The sequence below is a fragment of the Lygodium microphyllum genome, chromosome 2, assembly GCF_053477565.2.
Source record: "Lygodium microphyllum isolate KBCC chromosome 2, Lygodium_microphyllum_v1.1.10, whole genome shotgun sequence".
Classification (NCBI taxonomy): domain Eukaryota; kingdom Viridiplantae; phylum Streptophyta; class Polypodiopsida; order Schizaeales; family Lygodiaceae; genus Lygodium; species Lygodium microphyllum.
In genome coordinates this window covers 68,124,642-68,149,377 of record NC_141136.1, presented here as the reverse complement: position 1 = coordinate 68,149,377, position 24,736 = coordinate 68,124,642, and the positions used below count along the sequence as shown (strand labels likewise).

Sequence of the window (24,736 nt, the reverse complement as noted above, 5' to 3'; positions counted from 1 at the left end):
ACAAGATTACATGATTACATGATTACAAGAGACACAAGACTCTCTCTCTCTCTCTCTCTCTCTCTCTCTCTCTTACACACACACACACACACACACACACACACACACACACACACACACAGAGGCATTGAAGGCATGTGAAAGGAAGGTTCACTCATGAGCAAAAGTGGCAAAGACAACACACAAGCAGTTAGAAGAGGCCAGCACATCGATTGAGGTAGTAAAAAAGAATAAGGGAACATCAGTGAACAAGAATGAGGTAATGAATGCTACTTTGGAAGAAGAGACCAAGAGATGAGCTAGGATATTACATGTACGAGTGGTAGGATGGAAGGAGAAGAGCAGCCCATAGGAAGATGTGAAGACACTTACCGACAAAATTGGGGCTTCAGATGTACCCATAGTCAGTGCTTAGAGAGTGGGAAAAGAGAACTCTACGGAAAAAAGGCCTTCCTCTCTAAGAGGAGAGACCTCAAAGGTGAGAAGATTTATTTGGAAGAGGATATTATCCCAGCACAAATAGCTGTGCAGAGTGCTCCGCCTGTGGTCGACTGCTCTGCGACAGCGTGCAGGGGACACAGCTGCGTTTAAGCCTCACCTCTGTTTGACCCGTTACCCGGCGCCCCTGTTCATCTGCGCGTGTTTGTCCTATTCTCCATAGGAGCCCCGTTGCAGTCTTGTTGTTGCAGCCGGGTGGTGCACTGATTTTGCAGGTCTACGGGACCTGCACACACACACACAGAGAGAGAGAGAGAGAGAGAGAGAGAGAGAGAGAGAGAGAGAGAGAGAGAGAGAGAGAGAGAGAGAGAGAGAGAGATGCCCAATTCCAGATCTGCCCCTTCGCCTTTGTCGTAGTCCCGCCTCAGCTCAGAGAGAAGCATGGCTGGCCTGGATATGGCTTTTATTGAATAAACGGTGGCCGCCCTTGGTCCGGATTCTGATGCAGAGGAACTAGAGGATATGGTTCTTTGTACAGAGGAGATGCCTCGTGCTCCTGACTTTCAGCTTGTGGGTAAACGCTCCAAGCATATGCCCGAAGAGACAATCGGTCATCAGGATCGTTCTTATGCTCAGGTGGCCTCTGATTCTATGGATTCGCAGGAGATTGACTGGGAGCATTTGCTGGAGTTTGCCAATACATTGCTTGGCGACTATATCCAGCATAATCATGAAGCTTTTTCTGACGCGGGAACTGAAGAGGTTCTGGAGGCAACGGTGGATCCTAAAACTATCCTGCGCTCTTTTTTAGTGTTTTATGACCGTGCAGTTATACTCTTCTTCACTGGCATGATCCCAATGCTTTCCCATATTCGCCAGTGGCTGCACCATTTACTGCAAGGGGAGTGTGTTGAGGAGATTTTTGTTGGGCCTCGAGGCTTCTATGAGGTGCTGCTGAACTCTGAGAAGCATCGGGCTGAGCTCTTGTCCAAACTACCATTGTTCTTTGATCGCCATTTGGTCCATGTTGTGCCATGGCGCCCTATGGCAGACTTTCAGCGCCTGCTTCAACGTGAATGCCCGGTGTGGATAGAGGTGGAAAATTGCCCGGCTGTCTATTGGCCATTGTTAAAGGATGCCATGGCCGTTGTGAGAACGGTGCTGGTCCCCCCAAGCCTAAGGGCAATGAATAGAAACCGTTTGTGTATGTTATGGGACACTGCCAAGAAGAGGCTTGCGTGGCTGTGCCTTAATTGCTCTGGCATACATCCTTTGCATTTTCGCTTGAAATGGGGCAACTTTGCAGGACACTGCTTTTCGCGTGGTAAATTGGGGCACTTTATGGCCGAATGCCCAGAGAGGCAACTGTCTTTAGATAATGTGCATGTTGTGCCGCCCAGGGATGACATGGTGCTTGATGCTCTGTCACAGGAGGAAACCCAGCCATCCAGTGTTTTGAATAAAGGTAAACAACAGGCTTTGGGTTTGGATTCCCATAGCAATGACTGGATAGAGACACGTCCCAAAAAAGGTAAAAAGTTGGATACTGGTCTGCCGGATTCTGGGCCTACTGTGTCACAGGATTCCATACGCACGTATATGCGTAGGAAAGAAATGTTCTCTTCACAGCATGTTGCGCGTACTATGGTTCCTTCTACTCCCCGTAATCAATCTACAAGGAAAGTATATACAGACGGTCCCAAGGGCCCGCCTGCTAAGTTAGCATTTGATTCTAGAGGCAATGTGATTACACCCTGGGATTGTCGTTATTCCCATTCCATCCCCAAGACAGTGGATATCCCATCTACCTCTAAAGCTGGCCGGCAGAATTCTTTTGCAGTGTTAGCTGATTTTTTGGATGACGGTGTCCTTGACATTCTAGCAGACAAGATTAAATCGAGGCAAGCGGTGCCTCCTTCCTGATTTTCTTTTCACAGAAATATGAAGATAGCCACGTGGAATGTGCGAGGCATTTGTTCTCGCCATAAGCAACATGCCATGCGGACTGTCTTGCATGAGAATCAGTGGGATATCTCGTGTGTGGTGGAGCACAAGAGTCACGGTGAAGCAGGAAAAGTTGTGGATTGCCATGGGTTTCACTTGTTTTATGCAGCGACACATGCTGTGCATTCTTCTGGTGTGCTTATGATTGTCCATGAGAAATATCAGCCTGTTCTTATTAAAAATGATGTACAGGGCTGCTTTGTGGTAATTGAAATTTTATTTGAAGGAGAGATCTTATGGTTGCTGGGCCTCTATGCTCCGAATGATCCTTTATCTCGCCGGGACCTTCGGAAGACTTTGCAGAGCTCCATGTCACTTGGCAAAAGGGGTTTCTTGATAGGGGATTTCAATATGTGCGTTGACTCGTCACAGTCCACTTCAGGGCATTCGGTGATGGATGCTCTGGAAAGTCGGGCGTGGAATGCCTTTGCTCTTGCGGCACTTAAGCAAGATCTATGGTCTTGGTTACAACCTTCATCTCCAGGGTTTACTTTCCATTCCGCACAGTATGCATCTACATGGTCGCGGTTGGACCGAATGTACATCATGCAGGATGATGATTTTTTTCCTAAGATGCTGGAAATGAAAGTCTTGCAGCAATATGCCTTGTCGGACCATTTCCCTCTCCAGCTTGAGATACTGGCACAACCCATTGCACCTTTTATGCAGTTGCTGGATAGACTCCCTTTACGTTTCAACTCATATTATTTGAAGCATTCAATCTTTCAAGGCTATATGCAGCAATTGATTGAGAGATTTTTATTGGAATTTGCCTCTGAGGGCACAGTTTCTTTTGAACGACTGCTCTCTAATGTGCAACGGGTTGCTCGCCAGTATGGGATACATCATGCCTCTCTTTGTCGGCGGCATCGACATACAACGGAGGACTTACTGGCTTTGGTTCGTTCGCTACTGGTGGATATCCCAGATGATGAATTTCTGTTGTCACTGGTGCAGCGTTTGGCTGATCTTATTAAAGAATTTCAGTTGAAATCCTATCAGCAAGCCAAATTGCACAATTTGATTGACAATTTGCAAGATAGTGCTTGTCTGACTCATAAGTTCTTTCGCGCCTTGCATGCTTCTCTTGCTCAAGAAAATATGACCAGACTCCAGGATTCAGAAGGTCGCATGGTCACTGATCCGCACACCATTGTCAATATGTGCAGGAATTATTTTCTGGATCTTCTTGGTTCTTCTCCTTCGCCTTCTGACCAGGTTATGTATGCACGTTCAGTCTTCTATGATCTGGTCCGCCATCAGGTTCCACTTGATATGAAGCTACTTTGGAGGCAGATATTTGTGAGGAGGAGGTTATGGATGTTTTGTTACATGTGCCTAAGGATAAAAACCCTGGCTGGGATGGTATCACCAATGAATTCTTTGAGAGCTCGACTACCCAACTGGTGAAGCCATTGGCGGTTATGTTTCAACAGGTTTGGGAAACAAGGGTTATGCCCCAAGGGTTATGCCTTCCTCATGGAAAGAAGGCCTTATCAAACTGCTTCCAAAGGTTCCTTTGCTATCAATGTTGCAACAGTGGAGACCAATTTCATTGATGGGCTCGATGTATAAAATCTTTTCCAAAGTGCTGGCGAATCGGCTCCACAAGCACCTTCCAGCTATTGTGTATCCTCTTCAATATGGTTTCATTAAGGGCCGCAACATTCTGCATAATATCTTAAATGTGCAAATGGCCATTGACTATGCAAGGCACTCTAGTCAGGAAGTGGTATTGATTCAATTGGATTTGGAAAAGGCCTTTGACTATTTAGACTGGTTTTTCATTGCAGAACTTATGTCTGCTATGGGTTTTGGTACTTGGATGTCCCGATTGATCTACACCATTAGTGCTACGGCTTTTTCGCGTGTTATGCTCAATGGTGGGGTTACAGAGCCATTTGTCCTTGCACGCTCGGTGAGACAGGGTTGCCCTTTGAGTCCTCTCTTCTTTGCCCTGGCGACCCACCCGGTTCTTTCAATGTTATCTTCAATGGCAACTTCTGATCAGCTGGCCGGATTGTCTCTTCCTTTGGGACAGCACTTCATTAGCCAATCTTTGGCTGATGATAGCTTTATGATTTTGCGTGCAGACAAGGACAACATTCGCAAGGCATTAGATGTTCCTCTCTTCTTTGCCCTGGCGACCCACCCGGTTCTTTCAATGTTATCTTCAATGGCAACTTCTGATCAGCTGGCCGGATTGTCTCTTCCTTTGGGACAGCACTTCATTAGCCAATCTTTGGCTGATGATAGCTTTATGATTTTGCGTGCAGACAAGGACAACATTCGCAAGGCATTAGATGTTTGGACACTCTTTGGTCATGCTTCGGGTCTTCACATCAATGCCTTCAAATCAGCTATTCTCAGCTGCACGGAGTCGGATTTATAGTCATTGGACTGGCAGGGTCAGGTTGTTCCCCATGGCTCCATTGTCACGCAACTTGGGTACCCGTTGGGTGTTGATGTTCGGCCAAAGCAACTACTGGAGTGGATTTCACAAAAACTGGCAGCTAAGTTTTATGTATTGGAAGTCGCAAGCGTGGCCCTTCCATGTCCGCCTCAAAGTGGCTCAGACAATTATGTTGCCAATGCTCACATATTTCTTGCCATTGCTGCCGTGGACTCCTACTACTTTGAAGGCTCTCACTCGCCCCATTCGTTTCATGTTATGGAAGAAGGATTCATTGCACGCAGGTATTTCGTGGATTTCATGGTCACATACATGTACCCCCAAACGCCTGGGTGGTGGAGCTATTTTGGATGCTGAAACTCATATGCTGGCTCTTCGTTGGTCTCTTTTTCGCGCTATATGCGTGGATCATCACCCGTGGACCATTATAGCCTGTTATTTTCTTGAGGACAGTGGGCTTCGGCATGGCAATACACAAATTCGGGGCTCCTGGTGGCATGTCCTTAATGCAGACTCTCGGTTTTCCAGCCCCTCCTCTTCTCTGTTACTGCATTTGGTCGGCTCCTGGAAAGTGGTGCTCCAAAAGGCGCGTTGGCATCCAGCCGAGGACCGCTTGCATACGAACTCCTTTCAACTGGAATTGTTGGTAGTCTCGAGATTACTTTCATGGGAAGATAAACATGAGCTCAGACCAAAATTTAACCACATGGCTGGTCTGGGTGTGACTTCAGTTGCGGATGCCACCCTTGCCAATCGTAATGTCTTCGCATCGTTTCGTACGGCTAAGAGACTTTTCGAAATCCCGTGTGGATACCATGACTTATGGGAATAGCTTTTGTTAGTGCTTCAGGGCAGGCAACCCTTTCCTGCCCTTGCTGTTGATCGTCCTTGGCAAGACTCAGACCTTGCAGGCCGGTTGAATCTGGAAAAGGCCTTTGCTAATTAAGTGTATTATCTTCTGATTAAAGATCATCAATAGCTGGGTGTTAAAGCTAATACTGTATGGGGATTGCGGAAATCTCAGTCATGGTGGAAGGCAATTGTGATGGAGGGCTGGTTGGATAAGACACCTTTCAAATGTAAGGTCTTTCTTTGGCGGGTGATGATTGGTGGTCTTCCTCTTGCCTCGGCCCTTTCCAATTGTCGAATCTCGAATGGCAATTGTTTCTTCTGTACCACTACTGTGGAATCGGCCCGACATCGATTTATTTCTTGCCCGCTCGCCAAGAATATCTAGTCGCTCTTGTGACAGGTTTGGCGTGCAGTGGTGGGGTCCTCTCTGACCCCTTTCGATTGGGTTTTTGTGCGGCCAAAATACCCCACACCGCCACAGTTGCATATGAAGATCTTATTCCACTTTTTCAGATACTGGGGATGTTGGCACAATTGGACCACTCGGAATGCTTTTCTTTTTGATTCGGCCTCTAATGTACCGAGACACATTGCCCAGCTTAAAGGTCTCTTGCATTGGCAGATAGATCTCATTCGGCACTTGGACTTGCTCCCTCGCAAGGACTTGCTTCCCTGGCATATGGCAATTTCCTCTGGGTCTTTGCCATGACTTGTGTAACTTTTTTGTGGCTTAGTACTGGGATCTTACACACCTTGGCTTAGAGCCCTCGTGTATCTTGTAACCATGTAAACTTGTACCTTTTTTTCGTAATTAATACAATTACCTTTTACGAAAGAGAGAGAGAGAGAGAGAGAGAGAGAGAGAGAGAATATAACATCCATTACGAAAAAGAGAGAGAGAGAGAGAGAGAGAGAGAGAGGTTTGGGGGAGAAATAAGAAAGAAAGAAGAAAAAAAAAAGAAAGGAAAAAGAAAAAAAGAAAGTTGTAGACTTAAAGTAGAGTGGCCAAGAAGCGCCCATTTTTTCGTACTAAATCGTATGGACACGTACCGTACCGTACCGTACGGATCAGTCTGTACTACATACGGAGACAACCCTGTAGACATATTCCCTCACACGCTCCACACTGTCTCCTCCAAACGCGAACTTGTGCATGGATCAAATTATCCATGTTACCAGATTATTGAAGACTATGGTTTGGTCTTCCCAAGGTTTATCATGAGGTGTTTGTCTCTACAAAAGGCGTGCAAAGCATCTAGGTGGCGTTGCAATCCCCCTAGTGAATCCGAAATGAGAACAATGTCATTTGCATACAATAATGTTGATATCAATACCCCTACTAGGCTAGCTCTACCTCCTCAGTTACATGCAGGTTGGAACTTACCCAACAAGGAATTTTGCTACCTTAGTACTATTATAGTTATAGGTCTCGTTCATTGTAATCAAACACTTCATCTATGTATAAACCAAACAATTTGGGTGAAAGTAGCCATCCTTGTTTCACTCATGTGGTATTGTCAATTCTCTTTCATAGCCCCTCAAGTGCCCATACATGACCTATCACTATCTCATATAATGCATAGACACCCCATCGTATACCCTTTGGTACTCCAATATCTTGCAGCCTTTGAATAATGCATCTACAAGGCACTCTATCAAAAGCTTTGCCAAAATCCACAAAGCAGCAATAGATCCTCTTATCTCAAGCTGGACTCTCCTCAATAATGGCTTTGAGTGTGAGGATATGGTCCGTGTGGTATATCCACATTTGAAACCTGCTTGTCCTTGGGCTCTCTTGCCCTACCTACATCTTAGCCCACTCACTGAGTTCATGGTCCAATATATATCCATATATCTTGGCCAAAGTATGGTTAATCCTGATAGTCCTATAGTCACTTGGGATCAAAGGATCGTCACTCTTAAAGATTGGAATTATAGTATTGTGACTTGTTCGACCTCACATAATGCTCTATTGAACACGTGCTAGTGTGGGTGCTAGCATGTCACAAGTATGTGAGAAATGTTTGGCCACTAACCCATCCTCATCCTGTGCCCTCCCATTTTGTAATCTATATAAATTGCATCCCTGCTCATTTTCTAGGTGACGAAAATCATTGTGTTGGCCTACAAGCTTGTGGAGGCTGCATAAGTGGCTAACTTGGCATATCATACGACTTGTCTTCCATAGTCAAGCCAAGAATCTAGTGATGTAGTCTATATGGGGGGCTATCTTTCATGAAACATCTTCCATGTACTCTTGCTATCCCATCCCAAAAGTAGCTGATATATCTTTTCTCTACTTTTGTCAAGTAGTCTCACTTCTTAGTCTGCACAAGGCATTTGAAGAACATCCTTGCTCGACACTATGTCCAAGTGCCTAGCCCCACTTCTCTTTGTAAGCGAGCCCAAGTAACTTTACATTCATCATTGTACCAGCTATTTTGGGGAGAACTAAAGCATGCAGGTCTATATTGGGGCAAGATGTGTGGGCATGTATGCATGGCTCATATATGTATGGCCTCTCCTAAGTCCCTTGTACATTCCTCCAATGATTAAGTCCAATGTATGTAAACTAGTCTATATAGAACCATTGTAGATGTGTGAGGTGTCTTCTACAAAGTAGTATTTGGGATGTTTAGAGAGGCATGGTCTTCCATATTGCATATGTCCACAAGAGAGCACAAAATTCCAAATAACATGATCTAACACTGTCAATTGGTCTCGTAGATACCTTAAAGTTTTGGATGTTTGGTATCAATGCCGGTGAGCCTATCAAGTAGTCCACAATACTTGCCCCTCCTTTGTGATTCCAATGTGTCAAATTATCAAATCCTAGCCATTGTGGTAGACAATTAAATATGGCTAGTCTATGTGCACTTCCCAAAGAGAATAGATGTATCCCATAGATACTCACTTCTTTATCCTGAACTCTCCTACGTAGACCTACTTCATCTATGTCAATCTCTTTGAACATGGCATTATCATGCATATAAAATTCACTTTGTCTATCTCCGATGCGTGCATTGAAATCTCCTACTAAGAATATGCTCCCAATGCTAGCATATCTCATAATATCCTTCTAAAGTACATCAAAGGGAGATCCATCTCATGTCGCATAGGTCAAGTTTGCGGAAGGAAAGTAGCATATTGCAGTGAATATATCCCATAGTCTTCCTACATATATCCTTATCCATAATTATCGTGCATCATCAACTCTCTTCATTACTTACACCATCCCTTTGAGGTCTTCCCAATATAGTATGGCTAGACCTCCAGAACCCCTAGTGCTTCTTGGTTTTCTAGCTATTGGATGAAATGCACTTTCCCACATGTATCCCTGCATGTTTGGTAGTTGGCTACCTTTATATTGGTGTGTTTCTGTGTACATGTCCCAAACAATGTTGTTTCCTTCACAATGTCTCTTAGGGGCCATTGTTTAAAGTAAATTTGATAAAGCTTCTACACAATTTTGGAAAAAAGAAAAAATAGATTTCACATGGTTTTAGAGAAGAGAGAAAAGCTTAGTAGATTTTGACAGAGTATCCACATGATGGAGAAGAAGAGAGAAAAAGCTATGTAAATTTTGGTAAAGGTTTTGTGCAGAGGTGGGAAAGATAAGAGAAGCTTCATGGATTTAGGCAGAGCTTCCATGTACGTGTAGATAAGAAGGCAGAAGTTGATTGGATTTTGGTAGAGCTTCTACACACATTGGAAAAGAGGGGAGAACATCAATCAATTCTAATAGAGCTCCAGTACAATTATAAAAGGGTGGAAGAAAGTTAAGAGAGATTATCCCTTTTGCTTCACTCATACATATAGAATGGTGCCTCCTTCAAGAGAGTTGTGTCTTCTACAAGAGATTTGTGTGGTCAACGGGGTAGGCGTCAAGGGGTCAGGCACAGGGCAGGCGTCGACAGGGCAGAGTTGAAGGGCGCAGGTACAGGCGACAGGCAGAGTTTGACAGTCGCAGGTACAGACGGGCGTAGGTACAAGCGACGGGCAGAGTTTGACAGGCGCAAGTACAGACGGGCGCAGGTACCGGCGACAGGCGCAGCAACGGCAGGTACAGACGGGCGCAGGTACAAACGGACGCAGCAACGGCAGGTACAGACGGGTTCAGCGGCTACGCAGAGAGCACGACCTAGTCGCTAGGTCACGAGGGTTCAAGGTCCGCCATCACGCTCAAAGTCCTCTTCTCTCTCTCTCTCTCTCTCTCTCTCTCTCTCTCTCTCTCTCTCTCTCTCTCTCTCTCTCTCACTTCTCACACCCTCTTTTTCTCTCAAGCCTCTCCTCTCTCTCTCTCTCTCTCTCTCTCTCTCTCTAGCCTCTCCCTCTCTCTAGTTGCACTAGTACCACGTATGAAAGGTTTGATACTATACCATACTTTAGGTACCGTACCTTATGTATTAGTACCTTAAGGTACCAACTTAATGGATGCATCTTTCCCATTCGAACTGCACTTTGGGACGAGCTAAATGCTCCTTATATTAATATGATTCTCCCATGAGATTAGGTTATTTGAGATTCAAACAATTTCTCTCAACCTTCTCTCTCTCAAGCCCACACTTCTCTTATTTGTACTCTTATTTGTATGATCATGCTTGTATGATGTATCCACTCCTGTCTATGCAATTATAAGTTGTAGGTAGCAGTAGCGCATGTTGCGCATTCCACATTAGGTTGTGGCATCTTACTCTCAAGTACTCATCTTATATGCTCTAATAGCATTGCTATTTAGACTTGAAATATCTATTCTATTATCTTTTGTCTAAAATAATCAAGTTATTTTTTTGTCGTACTAATATCGTACCATACCTTATAAAATCTTAAGGTACCATTTAGTATCGTATTTTATCGTACCGTACCATATCGTACCTTTCATACCCGACAACTATGTATGTCTATCTAGGAGTCACCTTCTTTGGTCCACGATTTACATTGAGAGGGGTATCAAAGGCTAGTCTCGCACGATGTTATGTAGCACTAGGGGCACTCCAAAGTCATTACACTCAGATACAGTTCTTGGAGTCTCGCACCAAACTATGGTTGTTTGACATCTTAGTCATACCTACACTACTATATGGAGCAACAGAGGTATGGGGTTGTAGTTTGCACCAAAGGCATTTTAGCCCACTCACAAATCAGATCAAAACAAAGAGATTATTATGATGGCAAGGATAGGATAGAAAGGCTATTGATCATGATGATAGCACGCATGATTAGGGGTAAGCCTTCCACCCCACATCCCATTGTCAGAGTAGAGTTGGGGGCAGCACCTATAGTCACAGAGCGACTTTTTTTTGGCACAGATTATGGGATCTCTTGCATCATAGATACTCTAGATTGGCATTACCCTCATCTAGACAATTAGCAACAGAAGGCGATAAGAACTCTTGGTTTTCATAGATGACTATTTGGATGAGCCGACAAGGTTTGGATATTGACCACCTTTCACCTTTTGATTACAGCCTTGACTACCCTACACATTCTTGCAACCAATCAAAGTTGAACTAGGCGATTAGAACTAATATATTGAGGATTGAGATAGCGAGGACATGGATCCACTCACCACTCCCTCTAGGATCAAGGGTGTAGTTCTATCGGAGTCACTTCTTGTGTCTCTCTGATGATGGATTCACTATTCGGCTAGCCTACATGGACACCCATCTCTTCCACAGCATATGGATTGCTATCAAATAGATTCACGCCTTCTCTCATAGGCTATACATGGAGACAAGCAAATAGATAGATACTCTAGTAGAGGATAGGACTTGCCAGCTTTGTGGCTGAGAGCCTGAGATAGAGGAGCACTACATATGCAGATGTACAACACATTATGACATATCAGGACGATACCATTGCCTCTTTTGCGATGGTTTGGGGCCTCTTCATCATGTTGGACCAAAGATGCCTCGGTTCTTTCCTTGTGGACCTCCAAAGGCACCGCACACTACTACAAGATACGAGGCCAACCCATCCAAAGGGACCCACACAGAGAGCTGTGGCAGACTTTTTTTACAGATCAGTCCTTGCTAACACTATTAGCTTAGCAAAGACAGAGCTACCCTGCCAAACACCTTCCTTTCCACACTGTAGAGTTACTTTGGATAGAGCTATTTCACTTCATTGAGCACAATGATCTCGTCTACTAGGACCACATTTGAGGAGGCTGCACAGCAGCCGAATCAAAGCCATTATCACGACCGAGGACCCACCACTAAGCATATCAGTGGAGCAGTTAGGGACTGCACCATAGCTGAGATCATGTGCAGACCCTTGGATCAGCTACAACTTATAGTCTCCATCACAGTTTTAGTAACAAATAGTTCTGTCAGATTAGGTTTTCCTTTTCTTTCTACTGATGGGACAACACTAGACATTGTTATACTCTAGCATAGTCCCATTGCAGAGTTATTGTCAGCATTGTTTCATAGGCCACTTTCTTATCTTAATGTTATCTTCACTCTACTGATGAGATGACATTAGACTTAGGTGTACTCTAGATTTTGTCCTCTCTCTCTCTCTCAATGATAATTGATTAATTACCAAAAAGAAGACATTGAGGTTTCTTGACCCAGTATTAGCATTTTACATGAATGTGTTAAGATGAAAGATGCCCCTCATCATAAAAACCAAGAACTCAAAACTGGGAAAGAATTGAAGAAAGAGCCACAAATCCAAGGATCAGCAATTCAGAATCATTTCCTTCCATAGTCTCTTTTCTATGTTGGCTGCTTGCATAAGAGTTCAGTTCACCATTGGAATTTTTTGTTTGGATGATTTTTCTATTTATCATCCCTCCCTTGATTTATGCAAGCTAGAAAATACCATTGATTCTCGTAAGCTGTATTTTTGTTTTGCATTCAAACTCATGGTTTGCGTGTGTTGTAGGACAAGCATTGCAATTGAGACAGATTCAGGAAATTTCTCACCATACGGCATTTCATTCAATGGTTCGGATGCTGCACGATCAATTTTGACAAGTGTACTATTCTAGCCTTTCGGAACTTTGCATTCAATTTTCAGCTTTTCTTGCCCATCAAATTGTTGCCGGCCTATAGCTGGTCATTGCCTGGACAAAGTAATGAAGTGTTTGAGATGTTCGTTTATGATGTACTTTGTGTCTCTTTTAGTTGCTTCAGAAAGGTGGAAGGGTGTCATTTAAGGTTGCCCAAGATTGTGCAGGCTGTTATATTATCTAAATGAGATCCTTGAATCATGTCAACTGCTGTATTTCTCCATGTTTAATTCTCGTGTATAATTTGATAAGGCAAATTCACTTGACTTTCTAAAGGGAGGCTTCTCGCCTCCTGATTCAGTTGTGTGCGCCATTGTTTTGATCTTGTTATTGCAATGTTGTATAAGGATCAAGATTTGTTTCCAACTCAATTGATCAGCAAGGGTAGAGTTTCCCCTGACATGCTAGACTTTGCTGAGATTATAGATGGGAGAAGAACTGCTTGGAAGCCTTGGAGCAGGGAATGTTTCTGGTACTGATGTTGGAGAAGACATATCTTTCATGGTAATACTGTTGAATGCTAGTCAAGATGATTGTGTTTCTAGATGTTTATGTAATGGTGTTGAAATGCTGCTCTATTTGACAATACTGTTTATGACTCTACTAGTTTTTTGAGTGACCAAATAACAAGAGAGTACATGGTTTCTGTGGCCCAATTGCATTTGTGAATATTTATCGTGCAGCAAAGGGATTCTGGAAGCTGATTTATGCAGTGCTTCTCTAGCAAGGATGGAGTTCTATATAATGTCACCTTGTTCTAGAAAAACCAGGGTCCAGTAACAAAGACCTATGATGTATGGGTCTCGTAGATTTAGTAGACTTGACTTTTCAAAAGCTATTCTTAATCATTAGGTTTGGGCAAATAAGATTTTTCATGTGCTGCACAGATGTACACTCTTTATGTGGTTAGGCTAAAAAGTTCCCCTTATCTGTTTACGATACATCTATATACCCCCCCCAGGCCCCTTTTTTCCATCCCCACGTAAACAAAAAAAAAGGGCCCCAAAGGATTCTGCCCTTGTGTGAACAACTAATTCGATGGGCTATAATGCTAGACCATCTGAGGGGCCACCAGATTGGTTGTTCTACGTCTGCAGGAAGGCCTTTCACATGTTATCAATGCTTAGCACCCTGTAAGACACAAATCTTCAATGTTATTGACATTTTTTCTCCCAAGAAAAGAAATTTTTATTAATAGCACCCCGGCAAATAACCTGAGGTAAAATACAAAGTAAAAGTGTGGAAAAAAGTGCTTGAGTCCCATGTCTGCAGAAAAGCCTCTCTTCTCTTCCTCATCCTCTCAGAGCTACCCTGCATCCTCTCCCATCTCCTGCAGAGAATGTGAATGATCTCTGTCAAAATCCTTGATAGAGTCTCTGCTGTGGATACATCTAGAAGGTCGATAGCATTGCAGCATCTTGCAGTCCAAATATATCAGGCCATGATACTAGCAATCAACTCCCATCTATGGCAATGTCCTTGGGTCCACTGTGCCTGTGAGTAATCTGGAGTGGGAATCCTGCTCAGATGCTGTCCAATGATGAGAAAAGAGTAGCTCCCCTGAACATCCTCATAGCCACATGCTGGGCCTCTATCTGTGAGACCCATGCTACAGCCCCCAAGGTAACCACCATGGTCTCTGTTGTGCTGTGAAATACCATTCTGAGGGATCTTCTCCAAACCTCATGGGCTCTAGGGCAGTCCCATAGGCAATGTCTTTGTGTCTCCACTGGATCACTGCATCTCGCACATGCTACCAGGTCCCTGCTGTATCCAAGCCATGTGCCAATTGTTAAGCTCCTGTGAGCTACAAGCCATAGAAAGAGAGATATCTTCCTAGGCCTGAAGCTATCATGTAGCCTCCTCCAAAAGTCACCTTGGAACTCCTTTGTGATTCCCTCTCTACGCAGAGGAGGATTCTGGCTGTTCTCTGATCTTCCTCGTCTATATTCTCCTCCCCAACCTGGTAGTGTAGCCAAAGAAGGCCACATCCCAATGTCTATCAAGAAATGGATCCCTCCACACCCACTCTCTTGGGTTGCATTGTAGTCTTTGCACAGGTCTCCTCTGGTAAGCTCGATATATCCATCCATCAACCAGAGAGGTGGTTGGGTCTGGGTCAATGTGCCACTTCCTCTCGAAGTGAGCCACTACTCTGATCCTCTTGTGTGGAGCAACCAATAAATGCTACGTGGTCGAGGTCCTCTCACTGGAGATGGCCATCCTCCTCAATTATAAAAGTAAATGTCCTATATTTGCTAGTCGCAAAGACTGCTAGAAGAATGTCCCCTTTAGAGAAGAGACCGATCCAAGTTTGAGAGGTGTCTGTATCTGTCTGCCAATTTGGTGGAACTCCCTCCGTCATGGCCTCAATCATTACTTTGGCTCCCCTGAGCCCCTATAGTCTCTATCTTTGAGCCTCGTGTGGTAGCTCCTGGAATGCAAACCACTCTCCCATTGATACAACAACCTCTAAAGAGAATCTCCCCCATGATAAGTATGTCCTCTATCCAAGAGTGTGGCCGGAATCTATTCTCAAGAGGTTATTGAAGAGAAGAGGATACCATCTCTTTTCTTTGGCTATAGTGGGGGGTTAGCTGGTGGAGCCCAAGTAGTACAAATCTCTATTGTTGGGCTGCCATGGTCCTTCGTGTGCAGGTGTCATAGCTTGTAGCTGTGCTACTGAAAGTTTCTTCCAACGCTCCTCACCTAGAAGCAAACCCCTAACAATGAGCTTAGCCATCAAGGCTTTGCTCTGAATGTTTGGGTCTATGGTCCCCAACCCTCCCTTGGATCTAGGTTGTATGATGACATCCCCTGCAACCTTTATCTTGGTTGGGTTCCCGTCTCCTTTGGACCGAATGAAGTTCCTGATAAGGCACTTAACTTGGTCGATGCATGACCTAGAGAATGCCCAACAGGAAGTGATGTACCACATAGTCACAAGAAGGACTTGGTTAGTGACCACTACTCTCCTTGATAGTGAGAGCCTCACTGAGCTCCAATAAAGAAGCTTCTGTCTTATGCTCAAGAGAAGAGGTGCCAACTGCTCATCTCAAGTAATGTCAATCCCCACATGGCATCCAAGATATCTCCCTACGGTCCACGGGAAATCCATGTGAAGTCCTCATGTGATTGCCACTCTAGCTTCCTAGTGTCAAATACTCAAAATCCATAGGACTTGTGCCAATTGATCAAGGCACCTACTGCTCTACAAAATATCTCCATGGCCGGTACAAAGGCCCTAAAGTTACTCTCATCCCCATCTAGATAGATTGTTGTGTCATTTGCAAACACCACATCCAGAAGCTCCTCAAACTCAAGGATGGGTAACTTGATGCCTCTAATACCTGTAGATCTGTCTCTCAAGAAGGAGCTCATGGCCTCTGCTACGAATAAGAATAGGAAGGGGGCTAGTGGGCAGCCCTGTCTAACTGATCTCTGAATGCTGAAATTGTCTCCTCGTGCCCCACCGATCATAACCGGACTATGAGCTGAGTAGAGAGCTGCTATTCCCCTGACCCACTACTTTGGGAATCCCATCCTCGACAGTGTACCCTCTAAGAACTCCCAGTCGACACAGTTGTATGCCTTCTCAAAGTCGAGAAATAGCACGATAAGGTCCTGATTCCTAGATCGAGCCAAAGTTGTGGATTCCTAGAAAGTGAAGATGTCCAAGATTCTACACTCTTGGACAAAACTTGTCTCTGTGGGGTGGATGATATCTGGCATCAATGGGGCTAATCTAAGACTAATCACCTTTGCAAGGATCTTATAGGCAGTTCCAAGCAAAGTAATCAGTCTCCACTGTGTGATCCCCAATCAATCTCCACTTCCTTTGGGAATGAGGTGTATCAATCTTTCGGAAAGTCTCTCTAGCATGACCCTTGATGCCATGATCTCCTTGAAAGTTGAATTGAGGCCAACACTAGTGAGATCCCAATAGCTCAAAAAGACGGACTTATCTAGTCTGCTGGACACTTGCCTAAGAATAGTGCCAGAAATGGCTTTTGCATCTCCTTCTCTGCAAAAAGGGCCATCAAGTATCTGCTCATCCTGTTTGTAATCACCTTTTTTCTGCTCTGCCATACCGTCTCTCTATCCCTCTCATAACCTAGGGGCCTAATAGTGGATCCAAGTAAAGTTGTGTAGTACTGTGTAGCCACCTATCTCGCCTCCAATGCTCTCGCGAGTCTCCTAACACCCCGTCTAGAGTGTTTTGGCCCTGTGCGGAAAAAAATTGTGTTAACCTTGTCACTAGATTGAGTCGAGAAAGAAGCTCTTGCATGAAACCTATACTCTGATTTGGCTTCCTTCATAGCATCGATCTTTGCTTTGGCGATGTGCATCCTCATAAACTGTCCATTTGCACCCTGGCTGTCTCTCCTCTCCCCTCTGTAAGGCAGCCAATGATGCTCTGGCATCTCTCTCCTCTAAAAGGCCCTCTCTCCTCCTCATGGCTTCCTCCCTGAAGAAGGAACTAATCTCCTATAAGCTCTCATCCAAGTCACTAGCTGCTACTCCAATTGAGAAGGGTCTAGATCTCCATACATCATTGTCACTCTTTCTGAAGCCTTCATTCATAACTGAGTCTACTGGATAAAAATATCAATGCCCCAATTCTTTTTGTCAAAGATGGATATAGTTTAACTATTAAAACAACTTATAAATATCCATGGGCAACTGTTAAGTGTCCCTTTATTAGCCCCTTTACCCTAGAGGTAGGAAAACAAGTTTTAGACTCTGCATATTTTTGGCTAGTCATACACTACCCAGTGCCCTGGACGGAGGAGTAGTGCAAAAATAGCAGGGGTGTAAGATCAACGTGTCACCTTATGATTGGGCCTGCATTTTTTGGGTAACGGACAGTTTGAGCAAGAGATCTCCCCTGCCCAAGGTATGCATCCGTGCCCAAGTCACAAATTGACAAAGACTCATTTATAAAAAGTGGAACTGTTGGCTGACAGGGTTCATTCTAGGCTCTAACCAGTGGGCCAACAGCCTCATGATGAACTTGGCTGCAGAGTCTGACTATGTGTAACTCTGTGGCAGTTTACGGACAGCCCCAGCCATCCAGTGCAGTGTGCAACCGCCCTTAGCAGCAGCTGATAGTATCAGTATATAACCTTCTTTCACAATGAATGAATGAAATGAAGCAAACCAGTACTGGAAAAATAGAAAGCTCCTAGCTATGATGGGCACATAACTGAATCTTTCCATGATTTTAGTTGGGGTATGCCTTTGAATGATAAATCATGGGTGGAACATGCATGCCATACATCGTGTTACTTTCAACTTCTTCTTCTTCTTCTTCTTTTTGGTTTTTTTTGGGGGTGGGGGGGAAGCTTAGATGCATCATGGATAACAAGTAGGAGTTGCATTGAGACTTTCCCAATTTTACAGGATATCTTCCACTACACTACGCATGAAAACTGCACTTTTCCCATTACAGAGCCTGAAATTTTTGTTTCAAAATTGTTTTGTATCAGGATTATACTTGCCACTAAACATTCTGGCACAAACGTTGATAATGTAGCAGCAATTGCAACCTAGACAGTCTGCAAACTTTTCCTTATTGAAGTATTGTTTCTGTCTCTGTCACTTTGCATAGCTGTCTTAGCTTACTAGATTTTCCTTACTGCAGTGTCAGCAAGGAGTGCCTTGTGCAAGTTTTTCCACACTAGATCCAAGGATAGGCAATGATGCAAATAACCCTTGTTTAGGTTTCAGCCATCCACCTTTCTCCGAGCCAGATTCTGGCAAGAGTGCCTATTTTTGGTGAGTCCTGCAAGGTACATGTAATCTCTGAGTATACTGTAGTTATTTCTATTTGACACACCCATCTTATATTTGCAGGTATCATCACACAGAAGCAGATACAATTGACAAACTATCCCCAGATCAATTGCAACAGTGTGCTGCTGCTCTAGCTGTGTGGGCCTACTCAACAGCAAACTTGAAGTCATTACTTCCTCGCTGATTCTTTAGCAGAACATACTCATTACCAATTGACATCGGGTTATTTAGATGTCTTTCCGTTTACCTGAGGTAACTATCCGTATGATTAATGGAGGGGACTCCGTTCTTTCTATGTCGAGTTCTTTGAACATACTGCATCAGCGTACCCACGATGCTAAGTGCTATGTAGAATGATTCTCTCCTTGTTCACAAGGCTTGTTTAATCTTTCAGTATGCTAAGTGTTATGTAGAATGATATCCTCCTTGTTCAGCAACGCTTGGGAATTTCAGCATAAAGGAGCTAGCTGGGGGGAGAGCGTGTTCTTTTCTAATAGGATCGGGGCACAGCTTTAGGGTATCCTGAGAACCTGTGCATGCCGTGGGATTGTGGCAGCTTGCAAGCACGAGAAGACTGCTGATATTCTAAAATTTCTACCTAAAACAGGTTGGTTAGACGGGCCAGTAGTCTTGCAAATTGGCTATTGAGGACCTTGCATGCCATCAGCCCATGCATCCAGGGTTCAGGGTCTCTTTTGGATGCCTTAAAAGGGTTCAATAAGTGGTTTCTTCTCTGCACCTTCGCGCAGCAAAAGTATGCCCTTGTTTTCAAACTTTTATATTCCCGTGTGTCACCCTTTCAATTCCTACAAACCATACCCGTGTGTCACCCTTTCAATTCCTAGCTTACAGCCAAAATTCTCTCTCCAACTAACACTCTTCCTTAATAGTACTTAGCTCGCTCTCACCCTCAACACTATCTTGCACTGGATTTTAAGAGGAGGGAGAGTTGTTGGAAAGAAGGGTTACCTTTTAAATCAATCTTGGCCGTTTGTCGAAATGGCAAATCGTGCAAGTAAACTAGGACATGAAAGTAATCTAGGACGACTGGAAAATTGACACAACTATCAAATGACAAGTAACTCAAAATTTGCTTCCAAAACATATGCATGTGTGTAGTATAAGGATTTAGAAATATGCAATGAATCTTTAAAGTCATGGGTTTAAATCCCTTAAATTTTTTCCTTTTTTTTGTTTTCTTAAGTTATTTATTTTTCCTTAATTTTTTCTTATTTACAAAATATTAACATTTTTCAATACGATAGTTCATTTGTAGAAGCTTGAACTCTAATTTTTTTATTTTTAATACTATATGATAGTTTGCTTCTAAAAGTCTAGACCGCTTCCAAAAAACTTAGGGACAAATAAAAAGACTGAAGGAATTAGCACAAAAAGGAAAACTTAAAGGGGCTTGAACCCATGACCTCATGGATACGGTGCATATTTCTAAACTAGTAGAACATATGCTATAGACATGTTTTGAAGGCTAATTTTAAGTTATTTATCCTCATGACTTCAATTTCTTGGCAATTGTGTTAATTTTTTGATCGTCCTATGTGTCCTAGTTTACTATCGCAATGTGACATTTCAATGAACGGCCAAGATTGATCTAAAAAGTGTCTCTTCTTTCCAACCATCAATCCCAACTCTCCCCCCTCTTAAATGCTTGTGTGAGATAGTGTGGAGGCTCTCTCGCACCCACTCTGTATAGAAGTTTTTATAACCTCTTATAATATAGGTGTGGTGAATCACCCACAAAAAGATCCTTCCAAAGAAAGATAGAGAATCTTTGTTTATAATTTGGCAGTGAAAAACATGTTGACATCATTTGGCCATAAAGTAAGAAATTTGTAAAACCTAAGCTTTTATCAAACCCTAAAATTGAGGATATACCGATCTTTTGGAAATTATCAAAATATTTATAATAATTTTGGAGATCCCCAAACATTCCTCAAATTTCAAAAATTGTGAAAGCAATGTTTAATCTTTTTATTAAAATTTTTCTAGAGCTTTCTTATTTCATTCTACACTCCACGCAAATGATCTACCCCTTCAATGCCTTTCAAAAAGAAATCATCACAAGCAAGTTAAAGCACAATGTTTTTGTTTACATGCTCTATAAGGTAATTTGTTTGACCATTATGTAACATCATAAGGAATCTTCATTGTATCATCCACATTAATGGTACAAAAGTGTCCCAAATAGCAACAAACTATAGCATTACAGAACCTTTTGCTAAAATTATGAGGGTATAATGGAAATGTTTCCAAAATTGAGGTGTACTTTTTGAATTTTAGCCAAAATGGAGAGATGAATTGTATTATGATCAAATTTGGAGGGTATTTTAGCAGTTTCTAAAAATTGAGGGATATTTTGAAAAGTTTCATAAATGTAGGGAATGGTGTTTACAAAAATAAAAGAATATGACAAGAATATAGCATTGCAATCGCCAAAGATCGCTTCCATATGTATTTTTTAACAAAGATACCATGTCTCTTCAATTCAATCCTTGAGGTTTTTTATGATAGTAGTGATTATAATATTGTTTTGTTTGGTAGGTATATCAAATTCTTTATAGATGCCCTTTGGCTTAGGAAGTTCAACCCTTTGCTTGATGATGCATTATGAGAATAGAAACATTTGTCAACAGGTTGGACTTTGATTCGTATGTGTTACATTAAGCAACTAAAACCCTAAACAAGGGTAAGTTCTAAGGAATTGTGGTACATGTTCCAATACCTTGAATGAAGGCCCTAATGACTTTTTCATGACTAAATGCAACGACTTTTCATGATTGACATTGTTCCAATACCTCAACTAAATGCTCTAGTGACTTTTTCATGACTAAATGCAATGACTTTTCATGATCGGCATTGTTCCCCCAATTAAAGCCCATGATGATTCCTCAAGATTTAGTGGATTCTCCTTAGCGCATAGGTCACATTATGGCTCATTCATTACTTAAGTTGCTTTCCAACATGACTACAAGGCAACAACTATTCATGATTAACATTGTTTTCCCAATTGAAGGCTATGATCATTTTTTCAAGATTTAGTGGATTCTCCTAAGTGTAGAGATCACATTACAACTCGTTTTGTTGCTCAAGTTGCTTTTTAAGCTACTTTCTTTTCAACATTCTCATGTTCAAGCAAAAAATGAAACAATGCATGTGTGCTTTCCTTTCCATTGTTTATCATAATATTGCATTGGCTTAAGTGTGAATTTGGTTGTCCCTTATATGGGTTGACATTAGTTACTATAGACCTAAGTACTAGTAGTCCTATTTTAGTCCAAGATTTGTAGCAAAGGTTTTGTGTGTAGCTTTTTTAAATGAGAGTCCATCGAGATTTCTCTTTGTAACAAATGTCATCTTAAGTTAGAATATAGTTATTAATGGTTTAACTTTAGGGCCTAGTTCAACTAGGTAGTTTAATTGCTCTTACATTGTTGTTTAGTGTTATCAATGGTACACTTTTGATCTCACTCATGATGTTCACATATTCACTTAGGGAGATTTGGTTTACAAGTATGCTTTCACTCTTAATTTTTAACATCGTTTAGACTCCTACTCATAAACTCTAGCATAGCTAGGATATGCATCCAATCCCACTCTTTCACTAAACTAAGAATATAATTATCTAAGTTACTAACTTTTGGTGTAAACTGTATGTACCTTTTCATTGTTGGAATACAACAATAGAGATTTTCCATATTCTCATCTCCATATGTATTATCTTGATCCTATTGCCAAGAACACTAGCTTGTTATCACAATCTTCTTTATAGACAACCACACTCACATAATCAAACATGGCCAACCCTTCAACACTTCTATCAGCTTCACCCTTAATCCATCGGACATGGTTATGTTGAAGTGCATGTTGTTTTACACAAGTGGACTTTCCACACTTTAAGAACTTCATTGTTGAGTATGTTAACTCTCTCCCTTGTGTATATGTTTCCTTTCTTTGTGACATTAGCTAGATCTAAATTTATGCATATTATCTTATGTTTGGTCCTTAAAATATGTTGAATCTTAAGGCTCTAAGGGTCCTACTAGGTTTGAGGTCCGATGTTAGCAAGCTAGGCTAGCTTTTCCTTTCTAAATGTTGGCATGGCCTTTATCATCTTTTATCCAAGATTATTAGAGGGTATTCAACCCATCTCTTTGTTATCCACCTATGCTCCAAGTACCCAATGTTGTAGGGCCCTCAAATGAGTTGAAGCCATGATGGGCATGGACATTGGTAGGGTTTCAAGTTTAGACACTAGAAGCAGTTTAGCCTTCTATATTAGATGGTTATGAGATAGCGTATGTGGACTTGGTCATTGGATCGAGTAGTGCACAAGGGATAATGAGGGTAGTGTTATACATCATTGACAAGTTCTAAGGTGCACCTACCCCTTTGTTCCAAGTGTTTCTAACTAGGATTTATGGGTTGGTTGGATTACAAAAGCTATGAGTCAAGGTGAACTACCCATATACAATCATGACTAGTCAATCTTCAACATTATATATCTACATAGAAAATCCTCTCATGTCTTAACTTATTTTCATGTATTTCAACATCTATCTAGATCACCATCAAAGATTGTAGGAGTGCATGTGTGGGTAGTCATTAACCACCAAATTTATTTATTTGGTTAAATAGAAAAATATACTCTCTTCTATTCTCTCTCTTGTACTTGTATATGTTGTTATCTTCCATATGCCATATTTTTTTGTAGTATTAGAGTCTCAAGAACTATGAGTAATAGGTCACTATAAGCAAAATCCATTGTTTTTAATAGAAAGGTCCATGAGTGATGTCAACTAATGGCAATGATTGTAGTAGCAGTAGTCTAAGATCAATGCCATCATGGACTCATATGAGGACTTGGATATAGTTTTGAGGATCAATGCTAAGTCAATTGCACCATTGGATCAAAGTAATCCTACCAGCCAAATTTTACATTATAATTTTCTTTTAATGCTTGAAAACAAAGAAATACAAATGCACTCTACACTGTTATTACATGTGCATGTGATTATCAGGGGTTAAAGGCCACCTATGCCTAGATGCCTACATTTACTTGTACTTACTACTTACACACCTATACACTACAGGTGGTAGCCACCCATCATTGTCACTTTATTCTTTATGCTTTACATGACAATAGAATAAGGAAAAGTAGGCCACACATTGTGAATGTTAAAGTTTCTATATACCATATTGCTCTCTCTTGCTTGAACTTCCAAAGCTCTTTCTTTTCTCTTGCTTTTACCCCTACTTCCACTCCTACTCTACCCTTCAACTTGTATCAAAACGGCTATTTAAGGAGCTTCTTCAACATTCACTTCAACCTAGGAAGAGATCTTCAGCTTAGCTTCCATGAAAACTAGTCAATGAGATATACATAAGCTCCATTCCTCCACGGATCATCTTCAACCCTTTTATCCTATTCGGGACCTTCCCACCATTAATTTAAGCTTCAATAATCAACCATTGGGATCAGTACTAGTCAAGAAGTGGAGCAAGAAACATCCCTCAAATTTTTATGCATTTTTAAGAATACTTCCCCTATGTCTCACATATTTCAACCCAACCTACTACTCCTATTGCTCATTGTCCAACACTTTATGTTTCTTCTCGACTTCTTTGACTTGATCTTGATCTCCATTTGCAAGGATTAAGGTCAACAATTGACCTATAGATGATGCATTGATACTTTGGAAAATACTTTTGGTCTAACTAGAGCTTGAATAGCTTAGTTATTGTAGGGTTTGCTAGTGTATGGATGACAAGCATTCATAGTGAATATCTATGTATTGAATGCCTACATATTATTCCAAAATGCTATATGGTTATGTTGATGCTTGGCATTGATCATTGTGTATGGATATGCTTATGGTAATCCTTGAGCCTTAGATTTGAGCTCGGTTGGTTGTATTTGGACAATGGCTATTTGCTTTAATGATTTTCACTTGTGTGATTGAAGAAAGTGTGTATGTATATGCTCCTCGATGTATACTTGATGCATTTTGGGTACTTGGTTGCTATGAGCTTTGTGCATTGAGCTTTGTTTTACTCTTAGACACTTTGGATTCACTTCTAGCAGAAGCAGGTATTTTCTTCTTATAGCTTGGTTCATTTGAGTCTATTGTCGCTCTTGTGAGCAATCCGCCAAGATGCACAGACCACTTATTGCTTCAAGCATTTCAAGTCGAGAGCTA

At 42.1% G+C, this 24,736-nt stretch overlaps 1 protein-coding gene across 3 annotated transcripts in view; it reads left to right on the top strand.

The window, feature by feature from the left end:
• LOC148039851 (uncharacterized) overlaps positions 1-19,285 on the top strand; it is a 175,176-nt gene extending 155,891 nt beyond the window's left edge. Inside the window, exons 10-13 of one of the 3 annotated variants that reach the window (XM_087694602.1) lie at positions 12,599-12,692; positions 13,152-13,229; positions 18,370-18,503; positions 18,582-19,279. In XM_087694602.1, coding sequence (XP_087550728.1) covers positions 12,599-12,692; positions 13,152-13,229; positions 18,370-18,503; positions 18,582-18,705 — 430 coding nt within the window. In that variant the 3' untranslated portion in view covers positions 18,706-19,279. Of the gene's footprint in view, positions 1-12,598; positions 12,693-13,151; positions 13,230-18,369; positions 18,504-18,581 lie in introns of all 3 variants that reach the window. The other 2 variants (XM_087694609.1, XM_087694618.1) reach the window with 2 other exon arrangements.
• Positions 19,286-24,736: the final 5,451 nt, after the last annotated feature.